Raw genomic sequence first — 16,375 nt, forward strand, 5'->3', positions numbered from 1 at the left:
TATATATACTTTACGAATAAACAAACTTAGTATTGGAGCAAAAGCAACAGTAAACCTGGCCCCTCCCACTGATTACGCTCACCGCCCAAAAATGGTAATTGTCTGTCTTACTGCCCAAGTACCAACAGTTTGCTTGGGAAATCAATTCACTGACCTCTTTTTCTGATCTTTTCTTGAAACAATTTTACTAACTAAACTCCCTTCCAATTATGATACATTTGCTTAGTTCTGTGTGTGTTTGGTGCTGCTCAGATAAACTGTCATCTCTGTAACAGCACCGACAAACTACTTTGAACGGGCCGCCATTTTTATACAGTATGTTCTGATCTGCCTTCTACTGTCCATGGTACTGAATTGGGTAGATCGCGTAATCGTTTTTTTTTTTTTTTTTTTTAGAATGGAGCTGTTAGTGTTGTTGAATTAGATAGTATTGTACTGTTAAATAAAATAATAAATAAAAAATGTCTACACTGCTGCATTTTTCTGTATTTGTATCGATCGCAAACAAATTAAGAAACCGATAATGTCAAATAAATGTCTCCTACATGAACCTAAAATTGTTTATTTATGTCTGCAAACTTACTATTTTAAAATTAATTTAAGCACTGTAGCAATAGTAACTTTTTTTAAAATAAAACTTTATATATATATTTACACTTCAGCTTAAAAATGTTGACGAATATACACTGGTGATTCAAAGAAGAAAAGCCATTTTAAATTAGCAATCATACCAGTGCCTATGTTTTAGCGAGTTACCCCGGCACCAAGAGTGTTACTAAAACAGGCTCCACGTGGGTATCATTACATAGGCTCTCACCAGTACCTTCTCTTGCTAAATTATTCAAATGACCCATCTCTCTCTCTCTCTCTTCCATTATTTACAGCCATGTAACATCGCTTGAAAGAATAGCCTTTACACCCATGAGTCTCGAATAATTAATCACAAATGTCTGTATTTCCGGTTTCTGTCTGTTCAGAATCTGCAAAACCTAATTACACACAATTTATTAAATGTTTATGAATTAAAACGTTAAATAATTACTTTATTAAATGTGACGTTTCCACACACTGTAAAGTATAAGCAGCATTTTAATGTTCGGCAATTCCAGTGCAGTACTGCTCAGTATTATACAAGAATTTCAAAACAAATATTGCGAGTCCCCATAATCATTTTACACAAGCATGCAATCATATTTACATTCTAAGCGGCAACCTGAACTACTGAGCACTTCAACTATCTCCTAAAGTTTAAACGACTACTGCAGAAAAGAAAAAAATAGATAGTTTGTTTATGTATTATTAGTAGTAGTATTAGTAGTATTGTTGTTGTTTTCAATGTGCCATTATTTTCTTTTCTTTAAACAATTGCCCATTGCTGAAATGTTATTCTCATTATTTCTTCTGTCAAAGCACTCTTGCAGTCCCCAACCTCTCTCCTCATCTTCTGCCTTATTCTAGCAGGTGTATTGACGTCACCTGTTTCCATTGCAGAAAATTTCCGTAGAAAGTGCTCAAGAAAATAGCAGTGAAGGCTGGAGTAAGAGTGAATACGCACATTTAGGGTCAGGGTCCGAAGAGAAATCTGGTCACTTGATTTGAACACTCCAAGCTGTACAGGCAAAACGTCAAGTGGACTCGCTTCCAACTGCGTCTCTCAATTTGTTCCAGCGGAATTATTTCGCGGGACAGTGATTCTCTGCTTTGCAATTTTGGGGAAAGAATTGCCAATGCTGCTAACCCTCTTGCCTCTGATTTTGACGACGAACTAAAACCTGCAATTCATTGACATTTTTCATCAAGATGGAATTGTGGAGCAGCAAACTATCTCTTCAGTTTATCCTATGTATATATCTACTGCAAGGTAAACCCTTAATACTATTTTCACTGCCTTGAGATTCATTTATATTATATTAAGCCTCGGTTATCGTTCTCGACATGAGACCCTTTGTAAAATAGATTTATGCTCCAAAGTATTTTTTAAGTGTCAAGCTCTTGAATGTATTTCATTGTCACAAAATCCTATGGACCAATCCGTACAGAATAAAATTGCATTGCAATCCATTATAACTGAGTCAATCACTGTCAAGTTTGCTTATAATCGTGTAAGATGTCAGCAGCTCTGTACTGTGTATTTTTTTTAGAATGAGCAAAAAAAAAAAAAAAACGCTAGAAGCAGGTATAAAACATAGTGTGTTAGCCACATTGGTAGATAACTCCCTCGTGTCCATACTGACGTCTTTCTCATAATTCTTCCCACTTAACATTTCTATATCCTGGATATTGACAGCTGTGCAGATTTGTAGATGTTGAAAATGCAACTCTTTGTAGCCACTGATCTGTTCTTGCCTTCCTAAGAATTAATGTACTCCTATATCCAGAAAACCGTGACTGCCACTATAATTTATCTGCGAAAAAAAAGCTTTTCTTTCGGGGTGCTGTAAGTCTCTTAGGACGTGTGGACAGCCATGTACCGGTACTGTATCTAACAGGTGCTAACGAAGGGCAGATCGTGTATCTGATGTGTGCAAAGCCTTATAGCGCCACTTAAATGTGACTAGATCTGAAGTGTTTTATGTTGTATAACAATGGGGGTTGTACTTTGCTTCTCAATTGTGGAAGTGCTACAAATCGAAATTGAATCTGAGATGTTGGACAGCTGGCCATGGGCATGGGTTGAATTTGAAATTGAATTTGGTGGTCTCATATTAGCCATTAGAATGGGCAATTTCCATTTATCCAACAAATAACCTATGTTGGTTGAGTATACATAAGAAATACTCAATTTATGAGGCTGTTGGTTTATTTATGAGTTATTTTGTTTTATTATAAAACAATGCTGCACACTTTGCTCTAGAGCCCATTTTGTTTAACACTGAAGAACCAGAGCAAATACAGCCCCTTGTAAATAATAAGTATACGTTTGCCATTTTATTGAAATGTGTTTTGGCAGGTGCCAAGAAGACAGAAACTTTCCATTGGTTTAGTGTCCTTTATAATAAGCAAATGGTGGGAATGACAGTGCTATTTATAACTGCCTTAACTATCTCACCCATCAGAACAAACAAAGGGTGAGTGAGCAAAAACCTGATGTCTCTGGCCAAGGTCATACCTGAGATGGGAAGTCTGTCCTTTACTGTCAAGGCTGTCGGCTCGCTGCTCTTGTAATGTGCAGTTCCATGTAAAATTGGGGTGTGCTGATACTCGTAATTGCCTTTAAGAAGTATTTATCAGCAGGTATTAAATATGTTCATTCATTAATGTGTTGATTTCAAAGCAAGAAAAGCTATCCTTACCCTCCCCTTTACAACAGAGTATCAATCAATGGAAAATAACTTCAACAATGAGTGTTTTAAAAGCCGATTGGAAGAGAATTTTCCTCTCCTCTGGGGGGGCTGACATTTTTACTGCTGTAAATTCATTATCAGTTTACGTAAGAAAAACATGTTATATATTTATTTAATTTGGTAGACTTTGATAACATAACTAGATTAATTACAATTGATCAATTGATTGAGCAGGATTTGGTGGTTTTGCAGCCCACTTAAATTATTTTTACTTGCATCCTTTACCTTTATAATAAACCTTTTCTCAAGCTTTGTTGTGTATCTAGACACCATAAGGCAGTATCCATCAGTCAAACTGACAATGTATTGGGGAAGTTAGCAGTCTGTGCTGTATCAAAGATACAGGTCAAGTTCTGACTGCAACTTGATCGTCTACAGGGGCATCCATTTACCTGAGTGACAGCATAAACATGTGCTGTGCTTTTCAGGGACGTTTAAAAGTTCTTCAGTGTGTAACTTGATATGAAGGCATCCTTTTCCATGTAAGACAGAAGCATTACAGATGCTGTCATATATTTGTGATGCGGTGTGCCTCACTCTGTGATAATATTTATTCATTTAGTTGGAATTCTGAAAGAACATTCTAACATGAAAAACCTGACCCAGTTAATTTTCAGTAGTATAATGCTTCCTATTTAGTTTTTCTGATAGGGCGTTTTGTTTTGTAGTGCACCTGATCTGTTTTGTGAATTATGTGACTGGAGTCTCTCAGTGGATTATCTCCAATAATCTATACCCATTTTCATCAACATCAACACAGCTGTGCCCTTGACTCACGAGGCCTGAGGTCTGTTGTTGCTGAACTGTTTCATGTAATCCACCACCCCTATTGATACAGGGCAGGCTATGGTACCATCTGTCTCTATTTAATCCACAATGAATCCATGTTTAAAATATTTTCTTTTAGCATTTATAAAGTGGCTTTTTTACTTAAGGTATGAGAGATGGTGTATCCTGTGCAGTTAGTGCATAGGTGGCAGCAAATGGCTTCTCAGATTGTGATTAAACATTTCATTGCTATCATTGACAGACTATATTTATAAATCAGTTCATTTATTCTTAGATCTGTTATTTGGGTATACTCCAGTCTGTAATTTACTCATATTTTTTTAAAGGAAGAGTTTGGAGCTAACTCTGCAGCAGTTGAAACGGGGTCAGTTTTCTGTGTCACTGTCTTGTAATCTGCTTCTTACAGGCTGCTGGGGAGCACATGGGAAATTTGCCCAAAAGCTGCTGAATGATTTATTCACCAACTACACAAGTGCATTGAGGCCAGTGGAGGACACTGATAAAGTCATGAACGTCACACTGCAGATCACCCTGTCCCAGATCATCGACATGGTAAGGCAGGTTGCCTGGGGAATGCAACTTGCAACATATTTTAAAGCTAAACAGCTTATTCACATATGCTTATTAAATCTTGGTTTGTTCTTGTGGTCTAAGCAGAACTACTATTTTTAAAAGGGGGAAACATTCATGTCAACGTTGCAAAAATGTTAGAGGGTTAAACAGCAACTTGTTATAGGTATGAGCTATTAAAAGAGTTAAGATAACATCCATTTCAGCCCTGCATCAAGGGTCCTCTTTAAGATATTTCAAATGCTTTGACAAGTGGAAGTGCTTTTTCATGTACACTCTGTGTGACCTGCAGTTACTGCTTGATTAAATTAAATCACCTTGAGGACAAAAGAGAAAAAGACTCTGCAGAACGAAATAATCTCATTCTAGCGTAAAAACATAGAAGCCAATGAGAGAAAGTGAACCCTGCAGCCATGCAGTAAAAATGCATTAACACTCAGAGCTCAGTTAATAACATTATCAGCAACATATCACCTTATCATGCCAAGACATGTTAAATAAACATAAAATAGGTGATTGGCCAACAGCTAAATAGGAAGGTTATTTCATTGTATTATTAAGTGCAACTTAAAATTCAAACAGATAGCAGCTCAGGTGGGTAAAACTCTGCTTCCCTATAACATCTCTTTCATGTCACTTTAAATAGCTTGTGCTTACAGGGGAGAACTGCCCACCAACCCCATGCAAGTGTGTGCTTGTGCTCATGCCTACAGTACAGTGTCAAAAACACAAAAATTGATAGCTTGACCTTTTTCAGGTAATGGAGGAGGAAAGATTAATTGGGGCTGGCACCTACCAGAATTTTACTAAAGCTTCAATTTCCGTTTTTTGAAAGGATTACAAATAAGTACTTTACTCATTTGTCACTAAGTTTCTCTCATATGCAGAATGTAAGATGATAACCGAGTGGTAATGATCGGCTTACAGGTAAGATAATTGATCTAGGAATAAACCCTTTTGGAAGGAGTGTGATTATCAAATCGTATCAGAATTAATGTAAAAAAAAAAAAAGAAACCATTTTAATACCTCACAAAGACACTTCTTGAAAGACACAAACTGCCATAATAATACAATTGTAAATTACTGGGACACACTACACTATGTATTTACAAAGTCTTGCATGCTTATAAACTGAGCAGTGCTCTTTTGCATGACTTAGCTGCAAATGTATGAATCACATGAATGTACAGTTTGCAGGCAGTGGCGGCTGGTCATTAGGGCCCTGTGGGGCCTGGCCACACTAGATAAAAAGGAAAAGTGGAAAAAAACAAAGCATAATACTTACTTTTACATTTTAAAGTTTATACACAGCAAATTATTTGACATTTTAGACTAGATAAAGTACACTATCGCAAAGCCAACCGCTGGGAAACACAGGTGCACGATCGCGGATATTTGACTTCTGAAAGCGGCCCCATCACCTGCAGTGAAGCGATTACACTGTGCTTTACATTAACACGGCAGATATGGATTCTCATGCATGCGCTTTATTGTTTTTTCTGGGCAATGAAGGGGCACACCAGCCTCGGCTCCTTGCCTGCTGTGCCTTGCTGTGGCTGTGCAAACGCTTGTAAGTTACTATATGTTTGAAGTGTGCGGTACAATAGCTTTTTCAGCCTATAATTTGAAAATGAACTGTTCAATCTTTGGTAGAAAATATTTTTCTTTGTTGTCCTTTGAAGAAAAGCTAGAAGATTACTCAAAAGGGAAAAGAAAAAAATTGAGCTTTTAAAACCGAATGGTTCAACAAAAAAAAAATGGCTTACTCCATGATGAACAAAGCCAAGCTAAAAACAGAGCTGTCCACATTGTCTCAACTGTAAGTCGCCCTGGGTAAGGGTGTCTGCTAAGAAATAAATAATAATAATAATAATAATAATAATAATAATAATAATAATAATAATAATAATAATAATAATAATAATAATAATAATAATAACAGACAACACAACACTTTCCCAATTGTGATGACAACTTCAATGACAACTTCCGAATCAGATAGGCGCTTTTCGACTCGATAGAAGATCAGAATTTTTTTTAAGGAATACAATGTTACAAGACAGACTGAATGCATTGTCAGTGCTTTTCATTGAAAATGAGCTTTTCCAGACTTCACCATAAGAGTAATAGATAGGTTTGCCCAGATGAAAAACCTATGTGCCAATTTCCTGTTTAAAAAATAAGTCAAGTTAGCTATTGGTAAGTGCTTTATATTTCCAATTAATTAATTAATTAATTAATTAATTAATTAATTACAACCCCCCCCCCCCAGCACTAGTTTCCGTGCCCCACTAATACATATACCCACTGACAGCCTCTGCTTGCAGGAAACAATACAGGCAACATGAGATACACCTTGAAATAATGGCTTGCCCTAGTCTGGAGAAACACTTATGTGGAACTATCTGTGGGCAATCAATGGGTCAAAGGTTGTCAGTGCTTGGAATACTGGACACCTTCCATCACCAGTGGAAGTGGTAGCAGATATTAAGAACATAAGAACATAAGAAAGTTTACAAACGAGAGGAGGCCATTCAGCCCATCTTTCTCGTTTGGTTGTTAGTAGCGTATTGATCCCTGAATCTCATCAAGCAGCTTATTGAATGATCCCAGGGTGTCAGCTTCAACAACATTACTGGGGAGTTGGTTCCAGACCCTTACAATTCTTTGTGTAAAAAAGTGCCTCCTATTTTCTGTTCTGAATGCCCCTTTATCTAATCTCCATTTGTGACCCCTGGTCCTTGATTCTTTTTTCAGGTCAAAAAAGTCCCCTGGGTCGACATTGTCTATACCTTTTAGGATTTTGAATGCTTGAATCAGATCACCGCGTAATGCTTGAATCAGATCACCGCGTATCTAATTCACCACGTATTCATAGCATGACAGTGTCAATGGGAATCACCAGTGGAAGTGGCAGCAGATATTCATAGCATGACAGGGTCAATGGGAATCACCAGTGGGAGAATGCAGCTCCGGTGATGTTGCTGCAACCTTCCATTTTTGTATTGTTCCACCTGGCTCTATATTGCATCCTCATGGTCAATGCATTTGCTTCCACTACCATGCACTTTATGATGACAATTGTACTTAGTTCCACTAGCAGTGAAGAATCTTGTTTGGTTTACCTCTCCTCTCTGTTTCACAGGATGAGCGGAATCAGATCCTTACAGCCTACCTATGGATTCGACAGGTGTGGTTTGATGCCTACCTGAGCTGGAATAAGGATGATTATGATGGACTTGATACCATCCGCATACCTAGTAGTTATGTATGGAGACCTGATATAGTCCTATATAACAAGTAGGTCGGACTGGTATTAGGATTCATCAGTTCAAGACCCATCCCACAAACAGTAAAGGCACAACAGGACACTCCTCGGAGCTGTTATTTTCAAGGGAGTGTGCTGGCAACTGGATACTTCTGCTTTTTTAGTGCAACCTTACTTCACGTGATCCAGTTCTGATTGAGAGAAGAGAATTTGCTTTCTGCGTTCAGGTCTTTACAATCTTTAGATAATCTTAATCAGGTTACTTATGAATTAGGCGACCAACGAGCAATCAGGACTTTATCTTCAACAGAAACATGGACATTATTTAAAAAAAGATTTGCACAATTACAGTATTACGGTGTGACTACTGTTGAAAACAAAGTTCCTCATGTGTAAGGTTTGTTGTTCATTTCTTTTTGTGTACTGTATTCCTCCAGAGTTTAGCCTAACGTGCACTCTACCTTATTTACAGCTTGTTCAGATCTTAGTATCCCAAGTCATCAGAAAAGTTCACAATCAGCTCAGGCCTGATGTAAAGTACTGTAAAATATACATTGCTGGCTCAATCGTTGCCACTGGAGAAATTTAATTAAACAGTAAACCAGCTGAGTGGCCATACAAGCTGTTAATAAATGATACACCACAATGTGTCTGCTAAACAATGCTAATCAGATCAGCTCTGATGGCACACGTACATGCTCCATTGGGAGACAGGGCTGAAGTACACAGTGGTGTCATTTCCTCACTATGTTGTCTGTTATGCTGGTCTTTTTACAGGGCAGAGTTTATGTATCCTTCAACATTTATTCCAGCAGTCTGGTCCCCAAAATGAGAAGGCTTTTGCTACCCATTCTCCTTTCAGGCAGAGTAACAGGAAGTACAACATAGCTGATCAAATTAACATTATTTATTACAGTACTTTACACAATGTTCATTTTCAAAGATAATGGTTTATTACAATTTTATAAGACTGATTTAATTTGCTCTTATGGTATTGAATAACAGAAGATTAAAAGGTTTAAAAATAATAAAAATTTTGTGGAGATGTTAAACAACTGGGCTGGGGCTGAGGCTAAACGTCAAAGATCTCAGAAACCTGAGGCGTTGTAATATGTTCTCATAAAGTCCAAGGGGTTGAGGGTTTAGAATATTTTGAATAAATGGTACCCTCATAGTGCCCATATAAGGAATCTCTTAGCTTCAGGTAGAGATCAAATGTGTCAGAAATGAAAAGCTAGTTAAATGGGTAACACCGAGGCAGGCAGTACCTGGATATGTTGAACCAGTTTCTCGAACCGTGAGAGTAAAAAGCAATAAAAAAGCAGAAACATAAACCTGAAGTGGGAGCAATTACTGAAGAGACAGCTGGTCCCTCTTTGCTTTCCTTGTGCCTTTGCTAGCATCACAAACCCATCACCCATCTGGCTGGTTAATGTGAGTATCAATCTATTACTTTAAAAAAAGATTTGGGAAGGTGGTCTTTCCATGGACTCTGTTCTTCAGTAAAAGCGTTATCTATTCTATTTTAAGATTGTGAGGATAATTAAGTATGATTACCATGAAAAGTTGATCTTTTTTCTAACCCTTAGGAGAAAATGCCATATTACCATTACCTTTCCAGTGTGGTATCATGGGACAGCATTACAAAAGAACACTGGTATTGATATGGTAAAATTACTGAAACAGAGGGAGTCCCACATGTTCTGTATGGTAGAATTTACAGTAAAGATCCCAGCTAGAGACACTTCACTGAAGAATGGCCATTGCAATGCAAAAAAAAAACTCTTGCAGAAATGACAACAAACATTATAGATTTACCAGGGTAGTTGTAAAAAGATAATTGTTTAAATTGACATTTTATTGAAAATAGGGTCTTGATGTTGCTTGTACATATGGAGGAAGTCACGTGCTCATACAAATGACCTAAGTGCGGCTAAAATGTGAAAGCATCATGTTAAAAGTACAAAAGTGTATTGTTGTACCCTTGCTAAAGGTAAAAATAACAAAGCAGAGAGGCTCAGAATGTGTGTAGGTCAGCAGTGTGCTGATGGGTGTGTAAAAGACTTCTATCAGAGTTGGAAAATTTGTAATTCTTAATACTGTGGCGAACCTGGGCCAGTATTAGGAAAATGTAGATGATAAAGGATTGATTTAAGCTACGCTGGGTGCTAAAAAGCAATCCGTTCCTCACTCCTATAAAAATATTGAGACTTCTCTGTGTTTTAGTGCTGATGACCAGTTCACTGGCTCAATGGAGACCAACGTGGTGATCCGGCACGATGGGCAAATCATGTGGGACTCACCAGCCATCACCAAGAGCTCCTGCAAAGTGGACGTCTCCTTCTTCCCCTTCGACTCACAGCAGTGCCGGCTGACCTTCGGCTCCTGGACCTACAACGGGAACCAGATCGACATCGTGAACGCGCTGGACAGCGGGGACCTGACTGATTTCGTGGAGAACGTGGAGTGGGAGGTCCTGGGAATGCCGTCCAAGAAGAACGTCATCCTCTACGGCTGCTGCTCAGATCCCTACCCGGACATCACCTACACACTGCTGCTGAAGAGGAGAGCCTCCTTCTACATCTTCAACCTGCTCCTCCCCTGCGTCATGATCTCCTTCCTGGCTCCGCTGGGGTTCTATCTGCCTGCCGACTCGGGAGAAAAAGTGTCTCTGGGGGTCACTGTTCTGCTGGCGCTCACCGTCTTTCAGCTGCTGGTGGCGGAGAGCATGCCCCCTTCGGAAAACGTGCCACTCATAGGTGAGTCCATGCTCGGCATCTTTTAGTCTATTTAACTGTGCGTATTTAAGACTAATACTTTGATATTACAGTTATATTCAGATCATCTGCAGATATACAATCAATATAAGGTATATACAATGTTACAGTGAATAGCTACAACAGATACAATTCGAGAGTTTACTGTACAATGCTTAAACAAAATTCATCACAAATACTAGCACAAGTATCATTGATATTAATATATTAAGAGGAATGTATTTGTAAAATACTCACCAAGGGTAAATCCTAGTAACTGCTATGGACCATCCTAAAGTTTTGTTCATTTTTGCTTGGTTCATTTTGAATGAACTATACATATTAGGGATCTCAGACTAAATTTGGATTACTGGAAGTTTTACTTTGACAGATAAGTAAAAGCTATTTAAGACCCTGCTGACTCTTTACAGAGATTTAGATACTGTAGATTCATTAAAGCCCATACAGAGAACTTAACACTGGGGCAGAAGAGATACAGATATCAAATTTAGAGGAGTGAATTCCTTACTGGAATCTTAGAACTAGCAAATCCAATACCACTGCACCAATGAAAATGAAAATCTTAGATCCAGTAAATTCAATATGAAAGAAATCTCATTCATATCTATGGATAATAGTTACAAAAATGACACCAGGGTTTAAGCTGTGTGGCATTAAACTATTTGGCTACATAATGGTATTCAGAATCAGGATTAAAAACGATATGATCAAATTGTGGTTGACATCACTTTGATACAGCATTTTAATTATAAACCCAACATGAGTCACTTTTGACCAAAAATGATATAAACATGTCTCCAGGGAAAGTAAAAGTGTTTTAATTTACTTCATGAATTATAAAATCAATCGGGTTGCCTCAGAGACACAGACACACTCTGATGCACTAATTCAATCTCAGCCAGACACATGCACACCCAAGAGGAGCACACTCAAAAGGCACACACCCACATAAATAGAATACATATACATCCCAGAAGGCAGACTGTCATATATGCTGTAATGAATTCTCTCAGGTAGCTTTGATTCTCGTTTGCTTCGTAATAATATACCATGCAATGGGTCTCTTGAGACACCTTCAAGCACCTTGTGGAGTCTAGGTGTCAAGGCTGTGATCAAGGCAGAAGGTAGCCCAATCTGGCAGTATACCTCTGTTATTAGCGTGTTAACTATGTACAGGTAAACTTGGGTGAGTCAAATGCAGAAGAGGATGAGAAACACAGAAAAAATGCAACAAGTTAGCTTGAAGTTCCCTCAAAGCTGCTCTGATAACAATATATTTGCATTCTGCTGCTCATGTGGGAGTTATCAAAATGAAAGCAATAAATACATTTTCTGATTGTAAGCATTTTAACTGAGCTGTTAAATGGTATATTTACTTGCTATTCATCATAGATTTTAATGTTTTACTTACTGTTAACCTGTCGTTCCCCTGAATTGTCCAGAATATTGCTTTCTTGTAGTAAAAAAAGATTACAAATCCCCAGTTATTTAAGAAAGACCTTGGATACTTGGGAGAGTTTGGTGAGGACTGCATGATGTAAATTCTGGAAGAGCAAACCAGCCAAAAATGATGTTAAAGAAATATTACAGTTATGTGATAAATTTATTGAAAAATATATTAATTTAAACGCATTGTTTTTTCTTTGTTTAGGAAAATACTACATAGCCACAATGACCATGATTACTGCCTCAACTGCACTGACTATCTTTATTATGAACATCCATCACTGTGGCCCAGAAGCCAAGCCTATCCCCATATGGGCAAAGAAGGTCATCTTGGAGTACATGGCCAAGATCTTTTTTGTCTATGAGGTGGGAGAGAGTTGCCTCAGCCCCCAGCCGCCTGTGCAAACAGAGCCCAGACCTCAGCAGGACGAAGGTAGGACTGTGAATGGACAGGCCAGGAAGGAAGACTTTGCATTGAAGGTGAGGAGGAATCAAGACGGAATGGCGCAGAAGCTTCAGGAAGACCATGAAGACTTGGAACAAGGGGTGAGCCCAAGCCTCTCGATGGTAAATGTACCCGCCAACTGCTACAACTCCTGTAAGGAGGAAGGCAAACATGTCAGCTTAGACAGAGGTGAAAGCAGTGATTGTGGTGGTGGCAAAGGGTGTTGCAAAGCCCAGTGCCTGTGCCACAACCAGAGCCTCCTGAGGAACATTGAGTTCATTGCCAACTACTACCGTGATCAGAGAGCCACCCAAAAACGGACTGGTGAGTGGAAGAAAGTGGCTAAGGTCATGGACCGCTTCTTTATGTGGATCTTCTTCATCATGGTCTTTTTCATGAGCCTGCTCATCTTGGGGAAAGCCATTTAATAGGAAAGCCAATGAATATCATTATATGAAGATAACTGTAAGGTCTGCAAGGAGTCAAAGCAAGTGAGTGGGGCATCTGGAACCAAAAAGACCGCTTTTCCTGTGTTTTCTTAAAACAAAATGTTATGTGACTAAAAACCGATTAAAACTGATAAAAAATAATTGCCCAGATTTTATAGAGAAAACATTTTAAAAGGAACATATTCATTTTATGAATATTCCCAACTTCAGGATAGAGAGAACTTTGTCTTGAACACTATGCCTGATGTTACCTTTATTCTTTTATTTACACTACCGTTGTCAAGGGGCTGACAACAAATATATATATATATATATACAGTATATATATATATATATATAGTTATGAGGGTGAATAACATATTCAGAAAATCAATGGCTGATATGTAAAAGAAGGACTCATTTTATAGGCCAGTGCATGTATTCAATGGCTAAGCACATAGGAGGGACTAAATGAGCTTGTATTTTGAGGCAGTACTCTTTCTCAACTGGTATCTGTAGCTTTGAGTAAATGCAGGCTCCAAGGTTTCAAGCTCAACGCTCTTTAAAAGCACCATTTTTCCACAGACCTTTCGAGTTTCAAAACCCATATAATGTTAAATAAATAAATAATACATGTATTTATTGGGACTAATTAGTGGTCTGTTGATTGACAATCCAGTTAATAGTACTGTATGTGTGGTGCGTGACCAAGCAGTTCTCAAACACACATTTATATAGAGATTATTATGAAATCAAGAATTGTGTTTTTGGTGTATGATATGGCATTTTGTAACATTTAAAATAGGTGGTTCCTTGTGCTAATAAGCCAATAGGATTGACAGATACAAAATAATGATAGTAGCCTGTTAATCAGAATAAGACCTATCTGTTCTTTGTTGGGTAAAAGCACAAGTTCTGTTCACACACTGACACCTGCATACTTAACCTTGAGCAGTGAAACACCCAGTATAGTACATTAAAACAGTACAAAATAAGTCCTTTTTCTGTCTTTCAAGGATACTAAAATGACTCTGCTACACTTGTTCAGAAGAAATACACAACAAAAAAATGTTCCAGTGAAAATCTCAGCATGATCCTACCTGCTTTGACTTTTACATTATTTATTTATTTGGCAAAAAGTTCTTAAACATTTCAAAGATATATATCAACAAACCGCCACTCTGTTAGAATTTGTTTTTAAAATGGTGTATTCTATCGTAGCTCTTTACAAAGTGTATTTCTGTATACATTAAATGTTGGATACAGACTGCACTGTAGAATATTAAACTTAATCAGCATTATATTTCTTTGGTCTTTATAAAAAAAATGTTTTACAAAAATGCAACAAAAGCTCAATGTAGTTCTTAACTTCTTATGTATTTCCATGCAAGGTGTGTATTTTCCTTTTTCTTTAAATGTTGGTATAATTCTACAGTGTAAAGTAGGAATAAGATTACAGTTTTGCTTGCTTGTGATGATGTCATCTGGGTATATATTTCACCATTACAGCCAATTACATTAGAACCGATTGGTTTAGCTGATTCTAGTTGAGCCTTGAAGTAACTTATATAGTTCAGTTTGACTAAAAACACCAAATTCAGAATAGCTTGTGCATATGCCAGTTTATCTACAAAAAAACTAACCTGACTGCATTTCCAATCTTTTCCCACTAATTGGCCTTTGAATTCTGTTGTACTGTACAAAGTGCCAAACTGCATTGCTTTTAAAGACAATTGCTGTACATAATTGCCAAGTCCAGTGAGTCATTAGTGTTGGCTCTAACCTTTGGTTTCCCCTGTTAAAGTTTGAAGCTTGCAATGTCCTGAATATTAGTTGTAGCTGCAAAAAGAAGAGAAAACTATTTTTTGCAAAGGTTTTAAAAAACACTATGGCACAGGGCTTGCATAACATTGCTTATATAAAGTTGGATTTTGGCACTGGCAAAGTGCAAGCTTTGGGAATTACAAATATGCCCCCAGTTAATTCCATGTTTAATTAACTATGAGCAGCAATACAGCTTGTTTGAAGCCTCAGCTCAGAATTGTATCAGCACTCATATTTCAGTCTTACTAAATAAGTGCATACAGTACTGGTGCTGGTTTTAGGATGCTAAAATGTGGAGGGTACCAGATACGTGGACACTCGGTTCCACAGAGAGCTTACCCACTAACCTTTCACATATTTCACTTGAAGGACCTGATAACATATTGAGTAAAACAACAGAATAAATCTACATTCCATCTTGCTACCATTACCTTTGGCTCCAGTGCTTTATTGTGCAATGAGAAAATAACTGTAAAAAAGCAACTTTATTTTGTAAATACAACAGTAATATATACATCAATAAATGTTTCAATTTACACATTTCAGCCTTTTTTGTGTGGGTGTGAATTCTAAACGTAGAATAATCTCTTACAGAAAGCAGTACACAAAACAGTTCTAAATTGTCTCCATATCGCTCTAATGGATTTATGCCACTGCATGGTTTGAGTGACCAATCTGAATGGCTTTGTTTACAGATAGGCACAGTTTGCTTTGTTGTTAGTCTTGGGGCATAAGGGATCAATTGAAACGTACCAAATTTAGTCCACTTGATGTGTCTAACTAGTGGATTAAGCAGATTTAGTCCACTTGATTGGACTAAAGTCAGTACACCTTCAAATCCTGATTGCAGCGTACCAGAAGTGAATCATCAAGGGGTAGATAATTTCTTCCGACTGGTTGAACCAATTACCGGGATCATCTGTTTGGTACGCTGCAATCAGGATTAAGCTAGTACAGAGTTGCAGGATTTTCTAGTCCTCATTTCAGTCTATTTGATGTGAACTAAATCAGTGACAAAAAGCAAGGGAACTTCCTATTTGTATGGTTCTTCCTTTATTTCGCCCCCAAAAACCAGACGGACATTTGTAATTGTTTATTTACCACTTTGCACTCCAGGTCAGGGTACAATCAATTAGGATACAGTCCTAAAGTACTTAATCAGTGACTTCCTATTGAACCTGTAATGGAGTGTCACTCCAGGACTGGAGTTGCCTACTTTGCTTAGCTGTGTAGAATTGCTGACAAATCACCTTGGTTGCAAGACTTGAAGGATATGTTACAGTAGTTAACAATATAATACATCTAAGACAACACTGAATAACATGCATACAGAGTAAACATACGAAACTAAGCCAAGAAGACAAAAGTTTCAGCTAGTGCCTTCAGCATCATTTGTTTACTTGATTTTTTTAAAATTGAAGATGGATACAGCGCGCTTTTAAAGATATTGGTGTGCAGCTGATTCCAGATCCATAACAACAGG

The 16,375-nt window shown here is 37.7% G+C and overlaps 1 protein-coding gene across 1 annotated transcript; it reads left to right on the forward strand.

The window, feature by feature from the left end:
• The first annotated feature begins 1,405 nt into the window (after nt 1-1,405).
• LOC117406371 (neuronal acetylcholine receptor subunit alpha-10) lies at nt 1,406-15,430 on the forward strand. Its single transcript, XM_034010348.3, has 5 exons — nt 1,406-1,861; nt 4,540-4,685; nt 7,850-8,004; nt 10,199-10,731; nt 12,401-15,430. Exons 1-5 carry the CDS (start codon nt 1,801-1,803, stop codon nt 13,066-13,068), a joined length of 1,563 nt encoding a protein of 520 aa, XP_033866239.3. The 5' UTR covers nt 1,406-1,800; the 3' UTR covers nt 13,069-15,430.
• The last annotated feature ends 945 nt before the right edge of the window (nt 15,431-16,375 follow it).

Source organism: Acipenser ruthenus, chromosome 9, assembly GCF_902713425.1.
Source record: "Acipenser ruthenus chromosome 9, fAciRut3.2 maternal haplotype, whole genome shotgun sequence".
Classification (NCBI taxonomy): Eukaryota; Metazoa; Chordata; class Actinopteri; order Acipenseriformes; family Acipenseridae; genus Acipenser; species Acipenser ruthenus.